A 26,893-nucleotide genomic window follows, 5' to 3' on the forward strand; every position below is an offset into this window, starting at 1 on the left:
TCTTAAGTGCAGTTTGACCAATGCCTCATAAAGCCTCAGCATTATATCCTAGTCGTCGCGAAATGAATGCTAATATTGCATTTGCCGCCTTTACCAGCATCTCAATATGCAAGTTAACCTTTTGAGAAACCTGCAAGAGGACTCCCAAATCCCTTTCCTCTTCTGATTTCAGAAATTTTCTCCCCGTTTAGAAAATACTCTATGCCTTTATTCCTTCTACCAGTGCATGACCATACACTTTCCTGCACTATATTTCATCTGCCACTTCTTCATTGATTCTCCCACTCTGAATAAGTCCGCCTGTAGATTCCCTGCTTCCTCAACACTACCTGCCCCTCCTCCTATCTTCATATTGTCCGCAAACAAGACCGCAAAGCCATTAATTCCATCACTTAAATGATTACCATTGACATATCATAAGATTACCACAAGACATAGAAGCAGAATTAGGCCACTCAGCCCCTTGAGTCTGCTGTGCCATTCAATTATGGTTGATTTATGATCCTTTTCAATCTCATTCTCCTGCCTTCTCCCCATAACCTTTGATGCCCTGGCCTATCAACCTCTGCTTTAATTATACTCAATGACTTGGCCTCCACAGCCATCCGTGGCAATGAATTCCCCAGATTCACTGCCCTCAGGTTGAAGAAATGCCTTCTGATCTCTGTTCTAAATGGATGTCCCTCTGTTCTCAAATTGTGCAGTCACCCACTATGGGAAACATTCTTTGCACACACATTCTGTCTAGGCCTTTCAATATTCAACAGGTTTCAATGAGATCCCCCCTCCCCCCATTCATCTAAACTCCAGCAAGTAAGGGCCCAGAACCATCAAACACTCCTCAGCTTTATATCCTTGCTTTTGTATGCTAGTCCTCTTAAAGTGAATGCTTACATTGTATTTGCTTTCCTTACCACTAGCTCAGCCTGCAAGTTAACCTTTAGGAAATCCTGCACAAGGACATAACATGAGAAGAAGCGGTCCTAAGCCGAACTCGGCAGAGCACCACTCGTCACTGGCAGCCAAACAGAAAAGGCCCCCTTTATTCCCACCTTTTGTCACCCCAACTCTTCAGCTATCTCTTTCAGAACCTTGGTGTAGTCCAGCTGGTCCAGGTGACTTTATCTACCTTCATGTCTACCTTTATCTACCTTTATGTCTACCTTTATCTACCTTTCAGCTTCCCAAGCACCTTCTCCTTAGTTATTGCAGCAATGCTCATTTCAGTCCTCTGACACTCTTAAATTTCTGGCACACTGCTTGTTTCCTCCACGGTGAAGACTGATGCAAAATACTTATTCAGTTCATCCACTATTTCTTTGTCCCCCATTTCCTGGAAAGTAGAGATAGTTCATGGCCTCCTCTCTTCTGGGGCCCCAGTAGTACCAGGCAGTCCCACTGCCGTTACGTCAGCGCTAGTCTGAACTAAAACAAAGTCTGTGCCTGCCATTTTCAGCTCTGGCTTTACATCAAGGGTCCAGCTCAAACATTTCCCTTTGATTCCAATTTTCAGAGGGAACATTCAGAGGCAGGGCACATCCTTCTGGCTTACTCTGAAGGAATCTCCTGAGGACCACGTCTATCTCTTTCCAGTGGATCTCATCCAGCACTCTGCTTTGTGAACCATTCTCCACCACTCCAAGGTGGAGTCAAACACTGAGGTCATCCAGATAAACCAACACCTCAAGCAATTTCACATCCCCACCATTTTCTCCATGACCCGCTGGAAGGTTGCAGGGGTTCCCGATATACCCTGGGGCATCCTTTCGAACTGGAATAATCACAGTGAACATATAAATGCCATCTATTCTTTGTCAGCATCACTCATGGGGATCTGGTAATAAACATTCCTCAAGTCCAGCACACTGAACTACTTCGCACCACTCAGACAGGCAAGCTCATCTTCTCCATCTCCTGCCAAACAAAAGACCCAGATCACCTCGATGTCAGGCATACAGCACGAAAACACACACTCTTCATTAGATGGCTCACATACCAAAGTACCCGTTATTACTAAGCATAACCCAAACACTGCTTCTTCAGAAAGACCATGACATGAGCAGTGAAACCTTTCCCAGGGTGTTACATCATTACAGTATCTCATGTTGTCATTATTTATTGCTATTTATTTATATTTCTATTTGTATAGTTTGTTGTCTTCTGCACTTGATTGATCTTTCATTGATCCTGTTATCATTACTATTCTATACATTTGCTGAATATGCTAACAAGAAAATGAATCTCAAGGTTATCTATGGTAATCTTTGATAATAAAATTTGCTTTGAACTTTGATCTTCTTTCAGCTATAATGCAGTGATGCCCACAATGTCATACCTGTCAATCTTGAACTGCTCTGTAAGATCATCTACCTTGTTCAATATACTGTGTGCATTCAAATATAACAACTTCAGTCATGTATTCACCTCTCTTTTCAATTTTTACCCCATGTTACACTTCAACTCATTCCACTGTCAGTGGTTTTGCCCTATCATCTGCCTGTCCTTCCTCACAGTCTCACTATACACTGCCATCTATTTGTATACCAACTGCTGCATCCTCTGGCCCATCACTCCAGTTCCCATCCCCCGGCCAATATTAATTTTAAAGCACAATGCTTAGTTCAGACTTTCGGCTTTTCCTTAATATTAAGGGATGCGTGGGAATTAGTTCAAGGCAGAGGAGCCGATAAGCTGACATATATTAAACCATCTTGAAGATTGGCAAATGGTACAAGTTGATTCATATGATCTTTACTTGTATGAGTCATATCATTGTCTAAAACTATTAAAAAATTACACTTGAAAAATGCATATATCAATTTTACATAAAAATTGCTGGTGAATGCAGCAGGCCAGGCAGCATCTATAGGAAGAGGTACAGTCGACGTTTCGGGCCAAGACCCTTCGTCAGGACTAACTGAAAGAAGAGATAGTAAGAGATTTGAAAGGGGGAGGGGGAGTTCTGCAATGATAGGAGAAGACAGGAGGGGGAGGGATGGAGCTAAGAACTGGAAAGTTGATATCCCTTTTGCCAATCAACTTTCCAGCTCTTAGTTCCATCCTTCCCCCTCCTGTCTTCTTCTATCATTTTGGATCTCTCCCTCCCCCTCCCACTTCCAAATCTCTTACTATCTCTCCTTTCAGTTAGCCCTGACGAAGGATCTCGGCCCGAAACGTCAACTGTACCTCTTCCTATAGATGCTGCATTCACCAGCAATTTTTATGTGTGTTGCTTGAAGTTCCAGCATTTGCCGATTTCCTCGTGTTTGCTTATATTAATTTTATTTTAACTATGTTAAAGTTGGTAGAATTTTCACTTCTGCATCTCTCCTCCTCTGTGAACTTCATGGAAGAGATTGATTCTCGTTTAGTAATTTATTACTGATAGTAATGGCGATGTCAAAACCCTCCAGTGTAGTTATGTATGAGAGTCTGAAATTTGACAAAGAGTTGACCATTCTGTGGTATACAAGTTCATAATGCATGGTGTGTGATGCTGTAGCATCTTTCATATCAACTGAATGATAGTTTAATTCAATCTTGCTCAAAACTGGTACATGCTGATCTTGACAACAGCATAACATGGATGACAGGGACAAAGAGACCACCAGAATTACAAGAGGGATTCTTCCAGCATGTCATTAATGAGGAATTTTTCCTCTTCAAACCCGAGGCTCAATGGGGAAGCTTCTTGTTGGATGTGTTATCATCAGAAGGCCTTGATGAAATCTCCCTTTTACTTGTGTCTAATCTTGCTGGTTGTCAGGGAAGGAAATGCTCAAGTATCTGAAACTTGCATTGCTCATTGTATACCCTCATTATGGTTGCTTCATCTCTCTGTATCTACCTGTGCTCTAATTTCCATCTGTTTCCTTACAATTACCTAGTTAATTCAATCATTTACAGCGCCTGCAAGCGGATAGCATAGCAGGTCAACTGTTTCCTTTTTTTTGTTTTAAGTATTAAAATAGTTATTCACCCTATGCATACAAAATAATTACTATTACCCAGCAATATTTGCCAAGCTAAGCAAAAACTAAAAAGTAGGACTCACAAGCATAAGAACTAATTCATTTTCTAATTTTGTATTTTAGCTGTTTTTATAATTGACCAGAGAACCCAAAAGATACATGATTATATGCAATGTCCATTATCAATAACACTTGCTTTTATTGAAAAAGTAAATTCTACCATGTACAGTGTCCCCATAAACGTTATAGAAAACCCTAGGTCCTTTTTGTTTTTTCCCTGTGAAGAAGTATTGAAACCAAAGTGGGCAGACCTCTTATTTCTCTGGAATTACCAGTTGCCTTCTCTTGGATTATGATGTTTCTTCCCAGCATCTTTGACTTTTATCTGTGGTCTCCTATATTGCTCCAACTATACCTACTTAGAGCTTAAGGAAAGACACATTACCTTCTGATGAGGCATGTTACAACCCTTGAGACTTAGTATCGGCCTAAACTTCCTGTAGTTGATAATAGGCTTTTCTACCAGCATATATGTGTGGATGTAATCTTAGCAGGAAATTGAACCCATTTTATCCCTTTGTTTATCCTTTGTAGTTAGTGACTTAAGCTACTCGGTTAAAATATTTCTTTCTGAAAGAAATAACCATACATTTCTAAAAGTTCTATTCCACATTTCACTGGCTGCGGCCCAAATCAACTCTCAAAAGTTCGAAATAAATTTTGTGCCAGAATTAGATTTCATCTGGAGGTTGACAATTTGCTGTATTCTTAATGAAGTGAGCCTAGCATACAAAGTTCACTTCTAGAGATTAAAATCTTCTGTCTTCTAAAACCTTAATTAAACAGAATTTATATGACAAAATGATCACAAACTTTTAGCTGAAGTAGGCCCTTTGATGCAGTTTCCAAGGAGCTGCTTAATTTTGTTCCCTACCCTCTTGTTGAGTACTTTCTCAATTATCTTAGTCTGTGCCTAAGTAGTAAAATGGTATATGCCGTGTATTGAAATGGTAAGGTCCGTTAATGTAGTTTGACACTTGTTAAGTATGGTGATAATGTCATCAGTCTGGGACAGAGCAACACATGATGTGAGGGAGCATGGAAGTGAGAATGAGAAATAAAGACACATTCAGAGCTTGAAGTGTCAAATCATGATATACGTACTATCTATTTAAGTACTACAGAAGGTTACAAATACACAATAGTATATAGCCTGAGCCAAAATGTTTGAGAACCTAGTACAACACTCTTAACCCCTCCGCCATTGCTCTTTAGATCTTCGGTTCAAAAATACCAAACAGACTTTGTTTAAAAAATATTATACCTCTCAATTCTATTTTTCTCATTTTTGTGAAATAATTTGACATTGAATTAACCATTTTAACAATGTAACCTGGTTCAGATGTTACTTGGCAGCAATATTAATGAATTTCTAGTTTCAGAGGTCATTTGCAGCGTTAGAGGACAGGGCAGTAATGAGACATTAATTTTTTTTTGGAAAACAAATAGTGAATTGATTGTGCCTCACTAATCTTCTTGGGGAGGGGGAACAAAAAGCTAGATATGAATCTAATCTTGGTGCTCTGGTGATTATGAGTCTAATTTACAAAGTGCAAAATAGCAAAGGCTCGAGGGACAAAATTTACACAGAAACTTGCTAAGTAGCTTCGAAATTTTCAAATGATTCATTTTACCAAGAGAGAGTCTTTTAGCATCATTCATTTTATTTGCTGTGTACCAATTTATCGGCTACATTAATCCATTAAAATAGTAATAATAAAAAAAGCAACAAGAAATCATATATTGTAATGCCAAAACAGATGAGATATTTCTTTTAAGGAAGACCTGTCTTCAAGTAAAATTAGTTTAATTTCAAGATCTCAACTTACTAAAAGTGCATCTTCCTCATATTTGAGGATGCTATCTTGATTGTTAAGAATATAGATCATACACAATGGTAGCGTAGTGGTTAGTGCAACACTTAGTTTATAGGGCATTGGAGTGCAATGCTGACATCATCTTTATGTCCCCCTCTTCTCCTCAGAGGCTCTAATTTCTTCCCACACTCCAAAGACTTACCGTAGGTTAATTGGTCATTGTATATTGTCCAGTGAGTAGGTTAGGGTTAAACTGGGGTTGTTGGAAGTTCCTGGGATGGTGAGGCGTGAAGAGCTGGATGGGCCTACCCCATGCTGTATTGCTAAAATCAAAAAAGACATAGGAGCAGAGTAGAATTAGACCATTTGGCCCATTTGAGTCTGCTCCACCATTCATTCATGGCTGATTTATTTTCCCTCTCAACCCCATTTGCCAGCCTTCTCCCCATGATCTTTGACACCCTTACTAATTAAGATACCTATCAACCCGTGCTTTAAATATATCCAATGAGTTAGGTAAGTACGGAATGACTACAGCTAGCTGTGGCAATGAATTTCACATGCTCACCACCCTCTGGTTAAAGAAATTCCTGCTCCTCTCCATTTCTATTTTGAGATTGTGTCCTCAGGTCCAAAGCTCTTCTACTACAGGTATCTCTCGCATTTCGAACGTTCGCTTTACGAAACCTCACTGTTACGAAAGACCTACATTAGTACCCTGTTTTCGCTTTCAGAAAGTATTTTCACTGTTATGGAAAAAAATTCAGTGCGTGATAAAAGGCAGCGCGCCCCGAGCATCCGCTGTCCCCCGGATTCGGAACTGCTTTGCTTTAACACGTGCCTGTGAGCAGCCGTTTGCAAGATGAGTTCTATGGTATCGGAAAAGCCTGAAAGAGCTCATAAGGGTGTTACACTTACGGTAAAACTAGACATAATTAAGTGTTTGATCGTGGTGAACGAAGTAAGGACAACGTGAATTTGGCTTGTGGAAGCTGACGAACATGATGTTGAAGAGGTTTTGGCATCCCATCACCAAGAACTGACAGATGAAGAGCTGATGCAATTGGAAGAAAAAAGGATAACAATGGAAACCGAATGAGTAATGATAAAGTATGACTTTAATTTTGAAAGGGTACGTCAGTTTAGGGGATATTTGCAGGATGGTTTGAGTCCTTATTAAAGAACTGTGTGATAGAAAAATGTGCGAGGCTCAGCAGTCAAGCAAGCCTTCCACATCAGCCACAGCAGACGACAAACCTCGACCTTCGATATCGAGGCGGGCAGAGATAGAAGAAGATGAGCTGCCTGCTCTAATGGAAATAGGCGACAAGATGACACCCCAGTATCTCATCTCCCCAACCCCTAGGCCACGGGCAGATACCGATTTGCGGAGAATGCAAAGGTAGCCGGAAGGCACACAGCACATCTTTAAGAAAAAAGCCAAAATAAATATGCTAACTAATTAGGTGCCGCCGACACGTAATTGTCGGCCCAGATCAGATACGACGCAATCGGAAATCGGCACTGATCTGGGCCGACAATTACGGGCGGCACCTAATTAATTAGCATGTTTGTTTTGGCTTTTTTCTTAAAGATGTACTGTGTACCTCCCGGCTACTGCTAGACCCCTGCGTTCTTCGTGACAATGTATCGCTCAGCGGCCTGGAGGATGGGGGCCACTGCACCACCCAGCCTGTGACGACTCAGTCTAACACACCATCATCAGTGTGCTCGCTGTCTTCCCGATTCCTGTAACTGATACAACACTGTACATACATTATTTCTGCTTTATATAGGCTGTGTATTTTCACATGTTATTTGGTATGATTTGGCAGCTTCATAGCTTAAAGGTTACTGGGGAGAGTGTTCTTGCCAACAGCACTTGCGTGAGATTTTTTGCCGACGACACTTGCGTGAGATTTTCGCTACGGAGAACAGTTCAGTAATGATTGTGGAAAAGTATTTCTACTTTATACAGGCTGTGTATTTATCATATCATTCCTGCTTTTACTATATGTTACTGTTATTTTAGTTTTTGTGTGTTATTTGGCATGACTTGGTAGGTTATTTTTGGGTCTGCGAATGCTCACAATATTTTCCCATATAAATAAGTGGTAATTGCTTCTTCGCTTTACGACATTTCGGCTTACGAACCGTTTCATAGGAACGCTGTACCTTCGAATGGCGGAAGAAATGGGTATATGGAGGAATTTAAGGTGGGGGCTTATATGGGAGGCAGGGTTTGAGGGTCGGCACAACATTGTGGGCCAAAGGGCCTGTAATGTGCTGTACTATTCTATGTTCTAAACCTGTATTAGAAACGATCCTCTATCCACTCTTTCTAGGCATTTCAACATTGGGTTGGTTTCAATGCGATTTCCTTTTCATTCTTCTAAATGCCAGTGAGTACAGGCCCAGAGCCATCAAATGTGCCTCATGTTAACTCTTTCATACCTGAGATCATTCTTGTAAACCTCCTCTGGATATTCTCCAATACCAACACATTGTTTCTTAGATAAAGGGGCTAAAACTGCTCACAATACTCCAAATGTGGATTGACCATTGCTTTATAAAGCCTCAGAATTACATCCTTGCTTTTATATTCTAGTCCTATTGAAATGAATGCTAACTTTACATTTGCCTTCCTTACTGCCAACTCTTTCTTTCCCCCATAATTTTCAGGTGGCTACCATGCTGTGAAAATTGGTGATCTATTCAATGCACGATACCATGTAATTAGAAAGCTGGGATGGGGACATTTCTCAACAGTATGGCTGTGCTGGGACATTCAGTAAGTAAACATTTTTTTGCAAATACTATACAGATAATTTTCATAATTGAACTTAAAATGTTTTCTATTTCGATTCCTTTTTATTTCCCTTTTACAAAAATGCCATTAGCAACAATGAACAGAACGACTGGAAAATATTATATATTAAGTAGTTTAAGCAGTGTTTATGGAGGGAGGAGTGGAGTTAATGTTGCTTATTGATGACCTTCCATCTGGACTAGGGAGAATTTAGAAAACTTGTGTTTTAAGCTGTGCTGAAGGAGAAAGAGTGAGGAGGGTACGAAGACTGTGTTAGGGGAGAGTTGAAGAGAAAATGATGGCAAGAAACTGCTAAGTTGTGGATGCAGCTAAACACATCATGAAAAGCAGTCTTCCCTGCATGGACTCATTGTACACATCTCATTGCCGTGGTAAAACAGCCAGAATAATCAAAGGTCCCACCCACGTTCTCTTTTCTTACCACCCCGATGGGCAGAAGACACAAGAGTCTGAAAGAATCTACCACAGACTCAAAAGTAGCTTCTACCCTGCTATTTTAACCTATCGAATGTTTCCCTGCTATGATAAGATGGACTTTTGATCTCTGAATGTACCTTGTTGTAACCTTGCACCTGTGTGCCTGCATTGCACCTCTGTACTGTAACACTTCATTCTGCATTCTGTTACTGCTTTACCTTTTACTGCTTCAATGCACTGTTGTAATGAATTGATCTGTCTGGATGGTATGCAAGGAAGAGTTTCCGTACTTCAGTACATGTGACACAATAATAAACTAATCTATTAATTTCAATAGATGTTGACTGAAAAAATGTGATAAAGGTTTGTCAATAGCTAATCTGTTTAAAAGGGAAATAATTGAGCAACTGAAAAAAACAAGAAACTGTGTTGGAACTGAAATGATTTATTTCAGGTTTGCAGCAACTAGTGTGTTCTGTATAATGTCCTTCCATCATTCTTTGGTTATTTCACTCTTGTCAAGTAATCATCTACAAACGTTTGTATTTACACCTCCTGCAGATTGATTAGCTGCTGTTAATGTTGTGGGGATGGAAATGGACTCTCTGACGGTGGTGTCTGAAAATAGGATGCTGTCCAAGTTCCATGCCATCTTGGACAATGTCTCCCATCCACTACATAATGTACTGGGTGGGCACAGGAGTACATTCAGCCAGATACTCATTCCACCGAGGTGCAACACAGAGCGCCATAGGAAGTCATTCCTGCTGCCTGTGGCCATCAAACTTTACAACTCCTCCCTTGGAGGGTCAGACACCCTGAGCCAATAGGCTGGTCCTGGACTTATTTCCTGGCATAATTTACATATTACTATTTAATTATTTATGGTGCAACTGTAACGAAAACCAATTTCCCCTGGGATCAATGAAGTATGACTATGAACATGGCATTACCACCTCCTCTCAGCTGACACCAGTCTCTGTCAATTTTCTCAATTAACCTTCCCTTACCTTGGGTCCTATTTTACTGAATGTTCCTCATAATGCTTGACATGTCTGTCCATCTTGCTCCTGATTATTCAGCTGCTGTAGCTCCTTGAAGAAAGAATTTCAGAAATTCCTGATCATTAGAAAAGAATCTCCTACTCATCTCTGTCTAATCAAGGCAACCTTTTTTCTGACATTGTCCCCTTCAAGGAAAACATCCTGTCATTTATCCTGCTAACACGCCACCCCCCCACCACCCTGCCGAGAATGACCTTGAGATTTGGGAAGTGATATATGTTTTCCAGGTCTCACTGTAAGGCTTTTCATTGGAGGGCAGTGTATTGCAGCAAGGGGTAGATAGTTGTGTGTCTTTGCCATGTAAATGTTGGGTATTAGATCCCTCCTTTTGCATGCTTCACCAGAACCAATAACAAAAGTAAGTAAATGTTTTATTATCAAAGTACATACATGTCACCATATACAACCCTGCGATTTGTTTTCCTGCTGACTAACTCAGCAAATCTATAGATTAGTCGCTATAACAGGATCAATGAAAGATCAACCAGAATGCAGAAGACAAAAAACTGCAGTATTGATCATTTACAAAGGCAAGTATTGTTTGCATTCTGTATATGACTGCGAACATTTGGATATCTCGTTCTGGAGTGTAGATGCCATAGATTAAACAACTTCCCATTAGTTCTGAAGATTAGCTCCAGACCTATTAAAAACAAATCATTCAAGTTTATCAACTGTTTATACAAAACAAAAAAATTCCCATCAAGCTATAAAGTGGCAGCAGAGGAGATTCTGGCATCAAGCAGAAATTGGGAGGAACCTATACCATGTAATCATTGATCATCATCAGGTTCCATGTCCAGCTTGAGTTTTGACTGCCATGGCCCACACACTCCTGTTTTAGAAACATAGAAAATAGCTGCAGAAGTAGGCCATTCAGCCCTTTGAGCCTGTACCACCATTCAGTATGATCATGGCTGATCATCCAACTCAGAACCCTGTACCTGCCTTCTCTCCATACCCCCATACCCCCTGATCCCTTTAGCCACAAGGGCCATATCTAACTCCATCTTAAATATAGCTAATGAACTGGCTTCAACTGTTTCCTGTGGCACAGAATTCCCCAGATTCACCAGTCTCTGTGCGAAGAAGTTTTTCCTAATCTCGGTCCTAAAGGGCTTTCCCTTTATCCTCAAACTGTGACCCCTTGTTCTGGACTTCCCCAACATCAGGAACAATCTTCCTACATCTAGCCTGTCCAATCCCTTTAGAATTTTATACGTTTCAATAAGATCCCCCTTCAATCTTCTAAATTCCAGAGAGTATAAGCCTAGTCAATCCAGTCTTTCCTCATATGAAAGTCCTGCCATCCCAGGAATCAATCTGGTGAACCTTCTTTGTACTCCGCCTACGGCAAGAATGACCTTCCTCAGATTAGGGGACCAAAACTGCACACAATACTCCAGATGTGGTCTCACCAAAGCCTTGTACAACTGCAGTGGTACCTCCCTGCTCCTGTACTCGAATCTTCTTGCTATGAATGCCAGCATACTATTTGCCTTTTTCACCACCTGCTGTATCTGCATGCCCACTTTCAATGACTGGTGTACAATGACACCCAGGTCTCGTTGCACCTCCCCTTTTCCTAATCGGCCACCATTCAGATAATCTGTTTTCCTGTTCTTGCCACCAAAGTGGATAACCTCACATTTATCCACATTAAATTGCATCTGCCATGAATTTGCCCACTCACCTAACCTATCTAAGTCACCCTGCATCCTCTTAGCGTCCTCCTCACAGCTAACACTGCCGCCCAGCTTCATGTCATCCGCAAACTTAGAGATGCTGCATTTAATTCCCTCGTGTAAGTCATTTATATATATTGTAAACAACTGGGGTCCCAGCACTGAGCCTTGCGGTACCCCACTAGTCACTGCCTGTCATTCTGAAAAGGTCACGTTTATTCCCACTCCTTGCTTCCTGTCTGCCAACCAATTCTCTATCCACATCAATACCATACCCCCAATACCGAGTGCTTCAAGTTTGCACACTAATCTCCTGTGTGGGACCTTGTCAAAAGCCTTTTGAAAATCCAAATATACCACATCCACTGGTTCTCCCCTATCCACTCTACTAGTTACATCCTCAAAAAATTTTATGAGATTCGTCAGACATGATTTTCCTTTCACAAATCCATGCTGACTTTGTCTGATGATTTCACTGCTTTCCAATTTGATAACTGACTCTAGCATTTTCCCCACCACTGATGTCAGGCTTACTGGTCTATAATTCCCCGGTTTCTCTTCCTCCTTTTTTAAAAAGTGGGGTTACATTAGCCACCCTTCAATCCTCAGGAACTAGTCCAGAATCTAAAGAGTTTTGAAAAATTATCACTAATGCATCCACTATTTCTTGGGCTACTTCCTTAAGCACTCTGGGATGCAGACCATCTGGCCCTGGGGATTTATCTGTCTTTAATCCCTTCAATTTACCTAACACCACTTCCCTACTAACATGCATTTCCCTCAGTTCTTCCATCTCACTAGACCCTCTGTCCCCTACTATTTCCGGAAGAGGATTTCTTGGAATGCATGTGGGATGGTTTTTTGAACCAACATGTAGAGGAACCGACTAGAGAGCAGGCTATTCTGGACTGGGTTTTGAGCAATGAGGAAGGGTTAATTAGCAATCTTGTTGTGAGAGGCCCCTTGGGTAAGAGTGACCATAATATGGTGGAATTCTTCATTAAGATGGAGAGTGACATAGTTAATTCAGAAACAAAGGTTCTGAACTTAAAGAGGGGTAACTTTGAAGGTATGAGACGTGAATTAGCTAAGATAGACTGGCAAATGACACTTAAAGGATTGACGGTGGATATGTAATGGCAAGCATTTAAAGGTTGCATGGATGAACTGCAGCAAATGTTCATCCCGGTTTGGCAAAAGAATAAATCAAGGAAGGTAGTGCACCCGTGGCTGACAAGAGAAATTAGGGATAGTATCAATTCCAAAGAAGCAGCATACAAATTAGCCAGAGAAGGTGGCTCACCTGAGGACTGGGAGAAATTCAGAGTTCAGCAGGGGAGGGCAAAGGGCTTAGTTAGGAAGGGGAAAAAAGATTATGAGAGAAAACTGGCAGGCAACATAAAAACGGACTGTAAAAGCTTTTATAGATATGTAAAAAGGAAAAGACTGGTAAAGACAAATGTAGGTCCCCTGCAGACAGAAACAGGTGAATTGATTATGGGGAGCAAGGACATGGCAGACCAATTGAATAATTACTTTGGTTCTGTCTTCACTAAGGAGGACATAAATAATCTTCCAGAAATAGTAGGGGACAGAGGGTCCAGTGAGATGGAGGAACTGAGCGAAATCCATGTTAGTAGGGAAGTGGTGTTAGGTAAATTGAAGAGATTGAAGGCAGATAAATCCCCAGGGCCAGATGGTCTGCATCCCAGGGTGCTTAAGGAAGTAGCCCAAGAAATAGTGGATGCATTAGTGATAATTTTTCAAAACTCGTTAGATCCTGGACTAGTTCCTGAGGATTGGAGGGTGGCTAATGTAACTCCACTTTTTAAAAAAGGAGGGAGAGAGAAACCGGGGAATTATAGACCGGTTAGCCTAACGTCGGTGGTGGGGAAACTGCTGGAGTCAGTTATCAAGGATGTGATAACAGCACATTTGGAAAGCGGTGAAATGATCGGACAAAGTCAGCATGGATTTGTGAAAGGAAAATCATGTCTGACGAATCTCATAAAATTTTTTGAGGATGTAACTAGTAGAGTGGATAGGGGAGAACCAGTGGATGTGGTATATTTGGATTTTCAGAAGGCTTTTGACAAGGTCCCACACAGGAGATTAGTGTGCAAACTTAAAGCACACGGTATTGGGGGTAAGGTATTGGTGTGGGTGGAGAGTTGGTTAGCAGACAGGAAGCAAAGAGTGGGAATAAACGTGACCTTTTCAGAATGGCAGGCGGTGACTAGTGGGGTGCCGCAAGGCTCAGTGCTGGGACCCCAGTTGTTTACAATATATATTAATGACTTGGATGAGGGAATTAAATGCAGCATCTCCAAGTTTGCGGATGACACGAAGCTGGGCGGCAGTGTTAGCTGTGAGGAGGATGCTAAGAGGATGCAGGGTGACTTGGATAAGTTGGGTGAGTGGGCAAATTCATGGCAGATGCAATTTAATGTGGATAAATGTGAGGTTATCCACTTTGGTGGCAAAAATAGGAAAACAGATTATTATCTGAATGGTGGCCGATTAGGAAAAGGGCAGGTGCAACGAGACCTGGGTGTCATTATACAGGAGTCATTGAAAGTGGGCATGCAGGTACAGCAGGCGGTGAAAAAGGCGAATGGTATGCTGGCATTTATAGCGAGAGGATTTGAGTACAGGAGCAGGGAGGTACTACTGCAGTTGTACAAGGCCTTGGTGAGACCACACCTGGAGTATTGTGTGCAGTTTTGGTCCCCTAATCTGAGGAAAGACATCCTTGCCATAGAGGGAGTACAGAGAAGGTTCACCAGATTGATTCCTGGGATGGCAGGACTTTCATATGAAGAAAGACTGGATGAAATGGGCTTGTACTCGTTGGAATTTAGAAGATTGAAGGGGAATCTGATTGAAACGTATAAGATCCTAAAGGGATTGGACAGGCTAGATGCAGGAAGATTGTTCCCGATGTTGGGGAAGTCCAGAACGAGGGGTCACAGTTTGAGGATAGAGGGGAAGCCTTTTAGGACCGAGATTAGGAAAAACTTCTTCACACAGAGAGAGGTGAATCTGTGGAATTCTCTGCCACAGGAAACAGTTGAGGCCAGTTCATTGGCTATATTTAAGAGGGAGTTAGATATGGCCCTTGTGGCTACGGGGGTCAGGGGGTATGGAGGGAAGGCTGGGGCGGTGTTCTGAGTTGGATGATCAGCCATGATCATAATAAATGGCGGTGCAGGCTCGAAGGGCCGAATGGCCTACTCCTGCACCTATTTTCTATTATTTATGTCCTCCTTAGTGAAGACAGAACCCAAGTAGTTATTCAATTGGTCTGCCATGTCCTTTTTCCCCATGATCAATTCACCAGTTTCTGACTAAGGGACCTACGTTTGTCTTAACCATCTTTTTCTTTTCACATATCTATAAAAGCTTTTACAGTCAGTTTTTATGTTCCCTGCTAGCTTTCTCTCATCATCTTTTTTCCCTTTCCTAATTAAGCCCTTTGTCCTCCTCTGCTGGACTCTGAATTTCTCCCAGTCCTCAGGTGTGCCGCTTTTTCTGGCTAATTTGTATGTTTCTTCTTTGGAATTGATACTATCCCTAATTTCCCTTGTCAGCCACGGGTGCACTACCTTCCCTGGTTTATTCTTTTGCCAAACTGGGATGAACAATTGTTGTAGTTCATCCATGCGATCTTTAAATGCTTGCCCTTGCATATCCACCGTCAACCCTTTAAGTATCATTTGCCAGTCTATCTTAGCTAATTCACATCTCATACCTTCAAAGTTACCCTTCAAGTTCAGAACCTTTGTTACTGAATTAACTATATTACTCTCCATCTTAATGAAGAATTCCACCATATTATGGTCACTCTTACCCAAGGGGCCTCGCACGACAAGATTGCTAACTAACTCATCCTCATTGCTCAATACCCAGTCTAGAATGGCCTGCTCTGTAGTTGGTTCCTCGACATGCTGGTTCAGAAAACTATCCCGCATACATTCCAAGAAATCCTTTTCCTCAGCACCCTTACCAATTTGGTTTATCCAATCTATATGTAGATTGAAGTCACCCATTATAACTGCTGTTCCTTTATTGCACGCATTTCTAATTTTCTGTTTAGTGCCATCCCCAACCTCACTACTACCGTTAGGTGGCCTGTACACAACTCCCACCAGCGTTTTCTGCCCTTTAGTTAGTGTTATGCAGCTCTACCCATATCGATTCCACATCCTCCTGTCTAATGTCCTTCCTTTCTATTGCATTAATCTCCTCTCTAACCAGCATTGCCACCCCACTTCCTTTTCTTTCATGTCTATCCCTCCTGAATATTGAACATCCCTGAATGTTGAGCTCCCATCCTTGGTCACCCTAGTGCCATGTCTCTGTGATCCCAGATATATCATATTCATTGATAACTATCTGCACATTCAATTCATCCACCTTGTTACGAATGCTCCTTGCATTGACACACAAAGCCTTCAGGCTTGCCTTTACAACACTCTTAGCCTCTTATAATTATGTTGAAAAGTGGCCCTTTTTGATTTTTGCCCTGGATTTGCCGGCCTGCCACTTTTACTTTTCACCTTACTACTTTTTGCTTCTACCCTCATTTACACCCCTCTGTCTCTCTGTACTTGTTCCCATCCCCCTGCCACATTAGTTTAAATCCTCCTGAACAACAGTAGCAAACGCTTCCCCTAGGACATTGGTTCCAGTCCAGCCCAGGTGCAGACCGTCCTGTTTGTACCGGTCCCAGCTCCTCCAGAATTGGTTCCAATGCCCCAGAAATTTGAATCCCTCCCCTTTGCACCATTTTTGAACCCACGTATTCATCTGAAATATCCTCCTATTTCTACTCTGACTAGCACATGGTACTGGTAGTAATCCAGAGATTATTACCTTTGTGGTCCTACTTTTTAGTTTATCTCCGACTCCCTAAATTCACCTTATAGGACCTCATCCCATTTTTTACCTATATCGTTGGTACCTATGTGCACCATGACCACTGGATGTTCACCCTCCCACTCCAGAATGTCCTGCAGCCGCTCAGAGACATCCTTGACCCTTGCACCAGGGAGGCAACGTACCCTCCTGGAGTCTCGTTTGCGGCCGTAGAAACACCTATCTATTCCCTCTACTATCGAATCCCCTATCACTATAGCTCTCCCACTCCTTTTCCTTCCCTCCTGTGCTGCAGAACCACCCATGGTGCCATGAACTCGGCTGCTGCTGCCTTCCTCTGATGAGACATCTCCCCCAACAGTATCCAAAACAGTATATTGGGTCAAGTGGATCAATTCATTGGTATTCATTTCCAATTCTCTGGCTGCTGTCTCCATCATCATTTGTCTTTGTCTTCCTCTTGCTTTCTTCCCTTCAATCTTTCCCATAATTACTGTGCATTCTAACTCTTTCCTAATGAAATGTCCAATGATCTCATACATTATTTCTCTTTTTGTATTTGCTCTGTTCATGACATCCTCATTAGATATTCGTTTCGTCCGTGATACTCTTTGCATCCTCCTCAAAAACCACATTTCTGCTGCTACAATTCGTTTCCTCATGTTACTAGATATTGTCCAACATTCTGAGCCATTTAGTAATACTGGATAAACATAACATTTCAGTACTCTGATGCGGGTTGTCATGCCTAGTTTAGTATTGGTCAGTATACTCTTCATTCTCGTAAAGGTGTCTTTTGCCATCCCTATTCTTCTTTTGATGTCCAAGTCGCACCTGCCATCTGATGTCATCCAGCTTCCTAAGTAGCAAAAGTTCTTTACTTGTTTTATGTCTTCCCATTTATTCTCAGCCTGCAGATAGGATTCTCCTTCTTTTTGGATATCACCATACATTCTGTCTTTTTGCAATTGATAGACCCATTTTTGCACTTTCTTCAACAATTGTATCAATTAAGTTTTGTAGTTCTTCCTCTGTACTTGCAATTAACACGGTGTCATCTGCATATCTGAAATTATTGAAGTTTTCACCGCCAACTTTGACTCCCAAGATGTCTCTTATTTTTTGTAATATTGTTTCACTGTACGCATTAAATAAATCAGGGGAGAAAACACACCCTTGTCTAACGCCTCTCTAGATTTTCGTAAACTGACTCACTTCTCCATCTATTCTTGCAGCGGCAGTTTGTTCCCAGTACAGATTTCTGATTAGGCAGAGGTCTTTCGAATCTAGATCTAGAGTTTTCTGTAATATTTCAAATAACTTATTGTGCTTCACTTTATCAAATGCTTTTTTGTAGTCAATAAAACAAACAAATCTCTTTGCACTTGAATAACTCGTTCTGATAGTATCCTTAACATCAATATCGCGTTTCTTGTACCTTTGTCTCTGCCTGTTTCAGCTTATATCTTACTTTTAGCTGTTGTCATCAAAATTCTTAGAAGTATCTTGGTGATATGACTTATTAAACTTATGGTCCTATGTAATTCACACTCTATTGCTCCAGGTTTCTTAGGAAGAGTGATAAATACTGATTTTTTTTCATCTCTTTTGGTATTATTCCAGTCTCATAAATATCATTGATTAAATCAGTAAGTTTTTCAATTCCATAATCTTCAAGGGCAATAATTTGTTCTAATACTAATTCATCAGGACCTGCTGCCTTTATTTCTTCATCTTATTTATTGCATTACGAACTTCAGATTTTAAAATACTTGGACCTTCAATGTTTTTCTTAATTTCTGGTTTTTCACCTCGATCGTCTTCAAACAATTCCTGAATATTCTCAGTCCATCTGTTCATAATCTCATCTTTTTTCATGATGATGGTACCGTCCTTTGCTTTCAAACATCCACCTGAAGAACAGAGGATTTTTTTTACCAGTGATATTCTTGATTTGTTGATGTAACCTTTTTGGATCAGTAATAGGGATTCTTTCTGTTTGCTCATATTCCTGGCTTAACCATTGTTCTTTGGCTTTTTGACATAAGCTTTTAACTCTTTTATCTGAGGACTTATAATCTATAGGATTTGCTTTCTTCCATATTCTTTCTTCCATTAGATTTTTGATTTCATCTGTCATCCATTTATTCTTTGTGCTTTTTTCTTTTTTAGGAATCACTGACTTCGCTGATTCTACCAAGGCATCCTTTAGAGAGTTAAATTTCATTTCTACATGATTGCTATCATCTTCAACAGATTCTATTTCTAGACTTTGAAATCTATTCCTTACTTCAATTGTAAATTTTTGTCTTAAGTTTTCTTTAATTAATTGCAAGTAGTCAAGGGATTGTTTAGGGATTTGCTGCTTTAGTTTTTTAAGTTTTACTTTTACATGACGTACTACTGGGTTATGGTCACTATTACAGTTTATGTTTTGGATATGTTTTGCATTGAGTCACTGAGTTTCTAAATCTTTGGTTTATAGTAATAAAGTCAGTTTGATTTCTGGTGTTATCACCTGGACTTTTCCAGGTCCACAAGCGTCTTGGATGGTGTTTAAAGTAGGTATTCATAATGACCTGATTATTCATCTTGCACCATTCTACCCATTTCTCACCTCTCATTTCTTTCCCCTAGTCCAAATTTTTCTATGGTATTTCCATCAGCATCTTGTCCTACTTGAGCATTTAGATCTCCCATGACAATAACGATATCTTGAGATTTGCATCCATTCTTTGCTTGTTCAAGCTCTTCATAGAATTTATCTATATCTTCATTTGTTCCATCTGTTGTTGGTGCATATACCTGTATAATTGCTAAATCAAATGGTTGTCCTCTGAATCTAACAAGGTGCACTCTTTCTGATATTGCCCAATGTCCTAAAACACTTTTTGCCATAAGAATTCCTACTCCATTAGTATGGGATGTTCCACAAGAATAAACTAGTGTTTTATTTCTAATCTGACATGTTCTAGCACCTATCCAATGAACTTCGCCAATTCCCATGATGTTAATCTTTAGTCTTTCCATTTCATTTATCACATTGTCCAATCTTCCTGCTTGATATAGGGTTGTTACGTTCCAAGTGGCAATAATTTTCTTTTGTGTTACTTTAATTTTATGAGCAGTAGCTTGATGACGGTCGGGGATCCCCTGCTGGCCAGAATCAACCCTACCGAGCGAAACATCTTCAGGGTTGTCTTGAAGATCCTCTTGACACTGTTGTTGTGTGATACGTTTTGTGAGTTTGACCATGGTTTTCTTAGCAAATTGCAACGGTGGTTTTCTATTGCCTACAGTTGGGCAAACTAAAGAAATCACCATTTCTCTTCCCAAATGTTCACCCGCCTATATTATAGCCATTGACATTTGAGGTTGTAGCTCATCCACCTTCTCCGTCATTAGTTCAGTTACTCCGTCATTAGTTCAGTATCCTGAGCAGGAACCCTTGCAGCTGCTACCGTTCCGGGTCAGAGTGGCCCTGGGAGCAATGAATGATTAAGGGGTAACTCCACTTTCCCCAAAGCTCTGAAAGTCCCCAATCAGAGCCTCATTGATACTGGTAAAAACTTGCAAGGGCTTTTTAAGATTGGGGTGCACTGAGATGGCTTAACCTTCTTGGTCTCAAATGTTGGTGGATTGGAAGGAAAAGAGCATATAAAGGTGAACTGGTATGAAGAATATGATGATGTGTACATAAAATGGAAGAAGATTTTAGCTTTTGCAATTTTGAAATCATTATCACGTAAGAAAATAAGGTGCATGACATTCGGTCATGTGGTGCCTTGAGCTGATCTTCTTCCCTTTGTCTTTTGATTGGAAAAATCGATATATCACAGATTTGAACAGACTGAAAAACTGAGCACCACAGCCTTCTGAGAAAGGTTGAAAAAATTACAAATCCCCCGAGTGACGAATTTATCCTTGTGCTAGTCCTAAATGGCCAACATTGATTTTTCCAACTTTGAGTAATCTTTACCCTCTCCCGTCCTCCTTCATTTCCCCACTCTGGCCTTTTATTTCTTCTCACCTGTTTGTCACCTCCTAGTTGCCCCTCTTCCCTTTCTCTCATGATCCACTTCCTCTCCTATCAGATTCCTTCTCGAGCCCTTTGCCTTTTCCACCTACCACCTCCCAGCGTCCTCCCTTTCCCTCCCACCTGGCTTCACCTATTACCTTTAGCTTGCCTTCCTTCCCCTCATCCCTCCTTATTATAGCATCTTCCCCCTTCCTTTTCAGTCCTGATGAAGGTTCTCAGCCTGAAATATCGACTGTTTATTCCATAAATAGTGCCTGACCTGCTGGTACCTCCAGCATTTTGTATGTGTTGCTCTGGATTTTCAGCATCTGTAGGATCTTCTGTTTATCAATCACTTAATTGTCATAGTTCCAGACTCTAGAGACAGAGAAAAGAATTTTGAGTATCAAATACTATTATAATCTATAGCTTGAAACTTAGTGACTTCCTCCAAGTAACCATCTCTCTGGTGGAGAAACATGTCATCCCAGGAATTGACCTGGTGTATCCGTATTGCAGAGGCTCAATATGTAAGAAACATTAAAGATTAAAGTCTGTCATGAGCCTTGTGGCCCATCAGGCCGGTGCTAATGCCGATTTCCGTGGCGTGAAGCGACTGAGAGTACGAGACTTCTCTCCCCCCTGCCCCCCAGTTAGGATGCCAGTCTATCATGAGGTTAACCCCCAGCATTTTTGCTGGTACCCATTCTCAGCAGGGTAGACTGGAGCATTGTGTGGTTAAGTGCCTTGCTCAAGGACGCGCACGCTGCCTTGGCCGAGGCTCAAACCCAAGACCTTCAGATTGCTGGTCCAACGCCCTAACCACGTGGCTACGCACCACACCATGTGAGAAGCATCCTCGGGGGGTGGGGGGAGGAAATGGATGTCAATTAAGTGATCAACAATATTAAAAATTTGGGGGAATTAAGAAGGAATTTTACATAATGTTCTCAAAGTTTTTCATTGCTGACTTGGAATCAGGCAGAATCTTATGTAGCAGGTCAAAGAAAGCTTGAAAAAAAGGATCTGGAGAGTCTGGCAATGATGTTAGATTTGGTCACTTGAGAAGTGCAATTAAATTGCCCACTTGAAAACCCCTGTGTGCCAACCCTGTAACACTCCCAGCATCAAGGCAGACTCAAGCAAGTGCTCACGACCCATTGGCACGAGGGATGTTAACATTTTATCCTGTACTTATTCATTTTTTTTCTATTTGATCGCTATTGTGGATAAAAAAAAATGAAGATCCATGTTTCCTGAATTCTTAGCATTATTGTTGTCAACTTTAATTGTTAAGTTTACATTGCTACCATGGGCACCACGTTAGCGTAGCAGTTCACACGACTGTTACAGCACAGGGCATTGGAGTCTGGAGTTCAGACCCTTCGTCCTCTGTAAGGAGTATGTACATCCTCCCCATGGAATGTGTGGGTTTGCCCCAGGTGTTCTGGTTTGCTCCCACAGCCCTAAGATGTACTGGTTAGGTTAATTGGTCCCGTAATTAGGTTAGGGCTAAATCAAAGTTGTGGGGGTTGGTGGATCGACGCTACTCAAAGGGCTGGAAGGACTTACTCTATTAATAAATAAATCAATATGCTAAAGTGCTGCAGTGTCTGACTTGGCTTGAGATAATGGTCCAAAAAGTTAAAAAGTATTATTTGGTAGTGTTACAGACTGTTTCCATTGGATTCTTGGACCAGAGGAGCCTTGAATTTGAAGGCAAAAGTTTAAGATGAAAGATGAAAAATTTAGGATTCTAACAGCTAAGTTTTTGTACACAGGGTGGTGCATATGTAGAATGAGTAGCTTGAGGTGGTGGTGGAGGCAGATACAGTTATAACATTAAAAGGATACTTGGATAGGAAGGGTAGAATACACCAAATGAGATTAAGGTGGATAGGAATCACAGAGGGCAAGGACAAGGTGAGCCAAAAGGGCCATTTCTGTAGTACAGATGTTGTGGTTGTTCCCATCACTACGCAGTGGCAGGAATCATAACGATCTATTGACATTAAGCTGGAGAAAGTTTTGCTTAGATTGTAATTCTGATCATAGCAATCACATTTAGATCAATGATAGTGTTGTCTGCATGCAAATTAAACAGATATAGTGCATCTCAATATTGAGAGTAATGAGCAGAGAAGAAAGAATGGAATTAAATAATACATCTGTACGTAAGTTGGATAATGGCATGGAAATGGACTGCATAGGAGGAAATCTAGGGGTATTTGGAGTGGTCAGCAGTGTTGAAGGTGATGTGGATGTAATAAACTGAGGCAAAAGCACAATTCCGACAGAATCTGACTCCTGGCAGAGCATTTTATTCTATACTGGGGAGTGTTATTGTAGAAACAGTGACACTTGATGCTGTCTTCAGTTAATCCCTGTTGACCTGAATTATACACATGCTGGGAACCCTCTATAACTCCGGATTTTGTTAACCTCACTTCCACCCAGACATCAAAAGTAATTCTTCAGTGAATTACTAATGAGACCTACCATGTGGTTGCAGACAAACTACTTTTTTTGTGGGGTAATAATCTGAGGTTTAAAAAGTGCGTACATTTGAATTGATCAAACAAGTCTTTTCAAGTGAATTTATTGAAAATATTGTACATCTCCAAATGTAGATGACCATGTAAATGTTTTGGTAATTGTTTTTCAGAACATATGTTAATCATGTTTCCATAATTCTGGAAGCATGAATATTGCAGTAGCACTGTGCACTGTTATAGTTTTCTGATTCTCGTGGTAAATGTCTGATGACAGTGGGCTCATTTAGAAAAGCTGTAGAAAAAGAAAAAAAAATGAAAATCAGAATAAATTGCCCTCTTATGTTCATGTTGATTTTGAAAGTGAGAAGCAGTGTATCTCACTTGTTGATTTATAGATTAGAAAATTAGCATAATGCTGGAACAGCACCAGAGACCCAGGTTAGGTTTCTACTGCTGTCTGTAAGGAACTTGTATGTTCTCTTCATGACTGTGTGGGTTTCTTCCAGGTGCTCAGGTTTCCTCCTGCATTCCAAAGATGTGCGGGCTAGATGGTTAATTGGTTGCATGGGTGCAATTGGGTGGCGCAAGGTCACTGGGCCAGAAGGTCCTGTTACCATGCTATATCTGTAAATAAATAAGTAAGATTCCAGACAATGAAAAAGGCAATGCGTAGTTATATGAATAACAGTATAATAAAATAATATGTTAATTCAGACATGTAACAACACTGATGTTTACTTTTAATTGCAACTCTATATAGTGGAAGAGACACTCATGTTAGGTTAGAAATTTTTATCTGGCTTGCACGTGGAAAAAATTTGCAACTTTGCTACAACAGCTTTTCACATTTAAACATCAAATAATGTTTAAAATTTACTTCTTTTGGAAGTACACCTGCTGGCTCCACCCTGTGCAATCCCTATTCAACTGGCTGCACGCACAATAAAAAGTGCATTTGCGCATCCAGTTCTGTCATGGGGTGAAGTATAGAGTATTCTGTCAGTGGAAGATATTTATGCACATCAAAAGAAATAGCATTTGATTGGTTCCAAATGGAAAGTTGCATTTGATTGGTTCTGAACAGACTTGAAGATTTTGCTCTCACCTGCCTACCACTTCTAAATCACTGGTTAAAATGTTGAAAAGCAGAAAGTTGCTGATGCTAGAACTATTTAGTGGCTTGAGAGAAAAACATTGGTGTGTCAGGTTAGATGATCTTTCTCCAGGCATTTAATTTTCAATCTCAGGTTTTTATTGTACCATAGCACTGAAATAATATTAGTCATCAGTCTTTATATCTTTCTTTCTCAGTGCAACCAGACTATCCTCTGTCAATGTCGGAAATCCATTATTTAGCTTAGCAGAATGCCTGTGCTTGGTTCTGATCTTAAGTGTACCTGATGAGCAGAGCTCTTTTCGCAGTTATTTCTCTTCCAACCTATTAATTCTAATATCTTCTCAAAGACTTTTCTTCCGTAATCTCAGAATTTATTCTTTCTTCCTCTACACTATATTCTGGTCTCTATATCATATCATTTAAAATATGTATGGGGAAGCAAGCTAGGAAAATGTGTAGGTTTTTCAACTGTAATGAAAGGACCTTGTTAATTGCCAGGATGTTGGGCTGCTGGGCATGAAATCCAGTGGATAGTTACAATAGGGAGGATGGTCTCTTTATTTGAAGAGTAATAACAAGAGGAAAGAGAATATTGCATGGAGGATGGCAAGCGACCAGTGGTTGAGAGTTTGGGAAGTAGAAGCCGTTGTTGGTGAGAGGCATTGAGGGGAAAGACCATGTGAGAGTGGAGTTGGGTTGGGTCCAATACCAAATAGTGAAGCATTTTTCAGATTGGAGGACCATTCTATGAATTAACAATAAATAATGTATGGGTACTTGCAGTCATTGTGGCCACTCCAGCCTCCTGCTTAGTGCATGTTTTTTTAATCCTAACAAATTGACCAATGTGCAGTTCGAAGCAGCCTCACAAGGGCATTGTGGGTGTCTAAAATGTGAATTATCCTTCATCCTGACAGCAAGGCCATTGCGTAAATTGAAAGCATTGCCACAACAACACTAGTGGAATGAGACAAATTGGATTTGTTGTCTTTTCATGACTTTAAAAAAAAACTCATTCAAATCTCCAGTACCCAGAGTAATCCTAGGTTAATGATGGCTTCCATGAAAATGTTGATAACATTGTGTCTAAACCTGCTCAGCTTTCTTCATAGTCATAGTCATACTTTATTGATCCCAGGGGAAATTGGTTTTCGTTACAGTTGCACCATAAATAATAAATAGTAATAAAACCATAAATAGTTAAATAGTAATATGTAAATTATGCCAGGAAATAAGTCTGGGACCAGCCTATTGGCTCAGGGTGTCTGACCCTCCAAGGGAGGAGTTGTAAAGTTTGATGGCCACAGGCAGGAATGACTTCCTATGACGCTCTGTGTTGCATCTCGGTGGAATGAGTCTCTGGCTGAATGTACTCCTGTGCCCACCCAGTATATTATGTAGTGGATGGGAGACATTGTCCAAGATGGCATGCAACTTGGACAGCATCCTCTCTTCAGACACCACTGTCAGAGAGTCCAGGTCCATCCCCACAACATCACTGGCCGTGCGAATGAGTTTGTTGATTCTGTTGGTGTCTGCTACCCTCTTTTCACCAGCACCTCCTTTAAAGTATTCAATGTTTCTTGTTCATCTTTAACTAGAACCCAGTCATTTTCACTCTCAAAAATACACTTGCTGATCGACACTAACTACTTGTCTGGATCTGTTGCTTATAAAAACATTTCTTCTCTGGTGTCAAATTACTCACCAGTTCACTTCCTTGGTGATCCCTATGTGAGTGTTTCTTTGTCTTTTTTCTTTGAGTCTTCTAAAATCAGAGAATATCCTTTTATTCCCTTCATTTTCAAAACAATTCTAACCACTGAACATTAAATATTTTCCAAAATTAAAACAACAGAAGCAGCGTATTATGCATCAGCTGTAAAGAAGACAGACTTATCATTTCAGGTTCATTTTTCTTCCTTAGATTGATTTCAGATTTCCAGTCTTTAAATATTTTGCTTTTGGATTCCAGTATTTTTGATAGAATGCTCCATTTTTAAGCTTGATTACTTTTTCATTTGATTTCTTTTTAAAGTGGAAAACGATTTGTTGCCATGAAAGTGGTAAAGAGTGCCCAGCACTACACAGAAACAGCTCTGGATGAAATTAAGCTACTCAAGTGTGTAAGTATTACTTCATTAATACTATTGAAACAAATAATCTTTTGCATTTGCTGTAGCTAGCTTACTATTTTATAATTTGGGAACTTCATAATTTGATATTTTGGTACATGTTGACTCCAGTTGCATATTTTTGTTGACGTCAGACCATATGATTTCCCACTGATAGACCTGCCAACAATCGGAATCTGTGCTGCATGTTTCATGGATTTTCATTTTGAAGTACAAAGGCTATTCATTCACATATAATTGCATGATTTTTTGACCGTTAATCAAATGGAAATTTATTTCTATTTTATTTTTGCAACTAATACAGAATTGTTCAAGGCAATAACAATCTTTCTCTGGAAAAGAGTATAGTCAACGATTGGGCCGAGACCCTTCATCAGGACTGGAGAAAAAATAATGAGATAATGAG

The 26,893-nt window shown here is 40.5% G+C and overlaps 1 protein-coding gene across 13 annotated transcripts in view; it reads left to right on the top strand.

Moving 5' to 3' along the window:
* The window catches only part of srpk2 (SRSF protein kinase 2), a 233,143-nt gene that overhangs the window by 113,471 nt on the left and 92,779 nt on the right, over positions 1-26,893 (top strand). For all 13 annotated transcript variants that reach the window (XM_072240919.1, XM_072240924.1, XM_072240922.1 and 10 more), the window contains 2 exons: positions 8,531-8,639; positions 26,391-26,478. In XM_072240919.1, coding sequence (XP_072097020.1) covers positions 8,531-8,639; positions 26,391-26,478 — 197 coding nt within the window. The remainder of the gene's footprint in view (positions 1-8,530; positions 8,640-26,390; positions 26,479-26,893) is intronic.

Source organism: Mobula birostris, chromosome 23 (assembly GCF_030028105.1).
Source record: "Mobula birostris isolate sMobBir1 chromosome 23, sMobBir1.hap1, whole genome shotgun sequence".
In the NCBI taxonomy this organism is placed as follows: Eukaryota; Metazoa; Chordata; class Chondrichthyes; order Myliobatiformes; family Myliobatidae; genus Mobula; species Mobula birostris.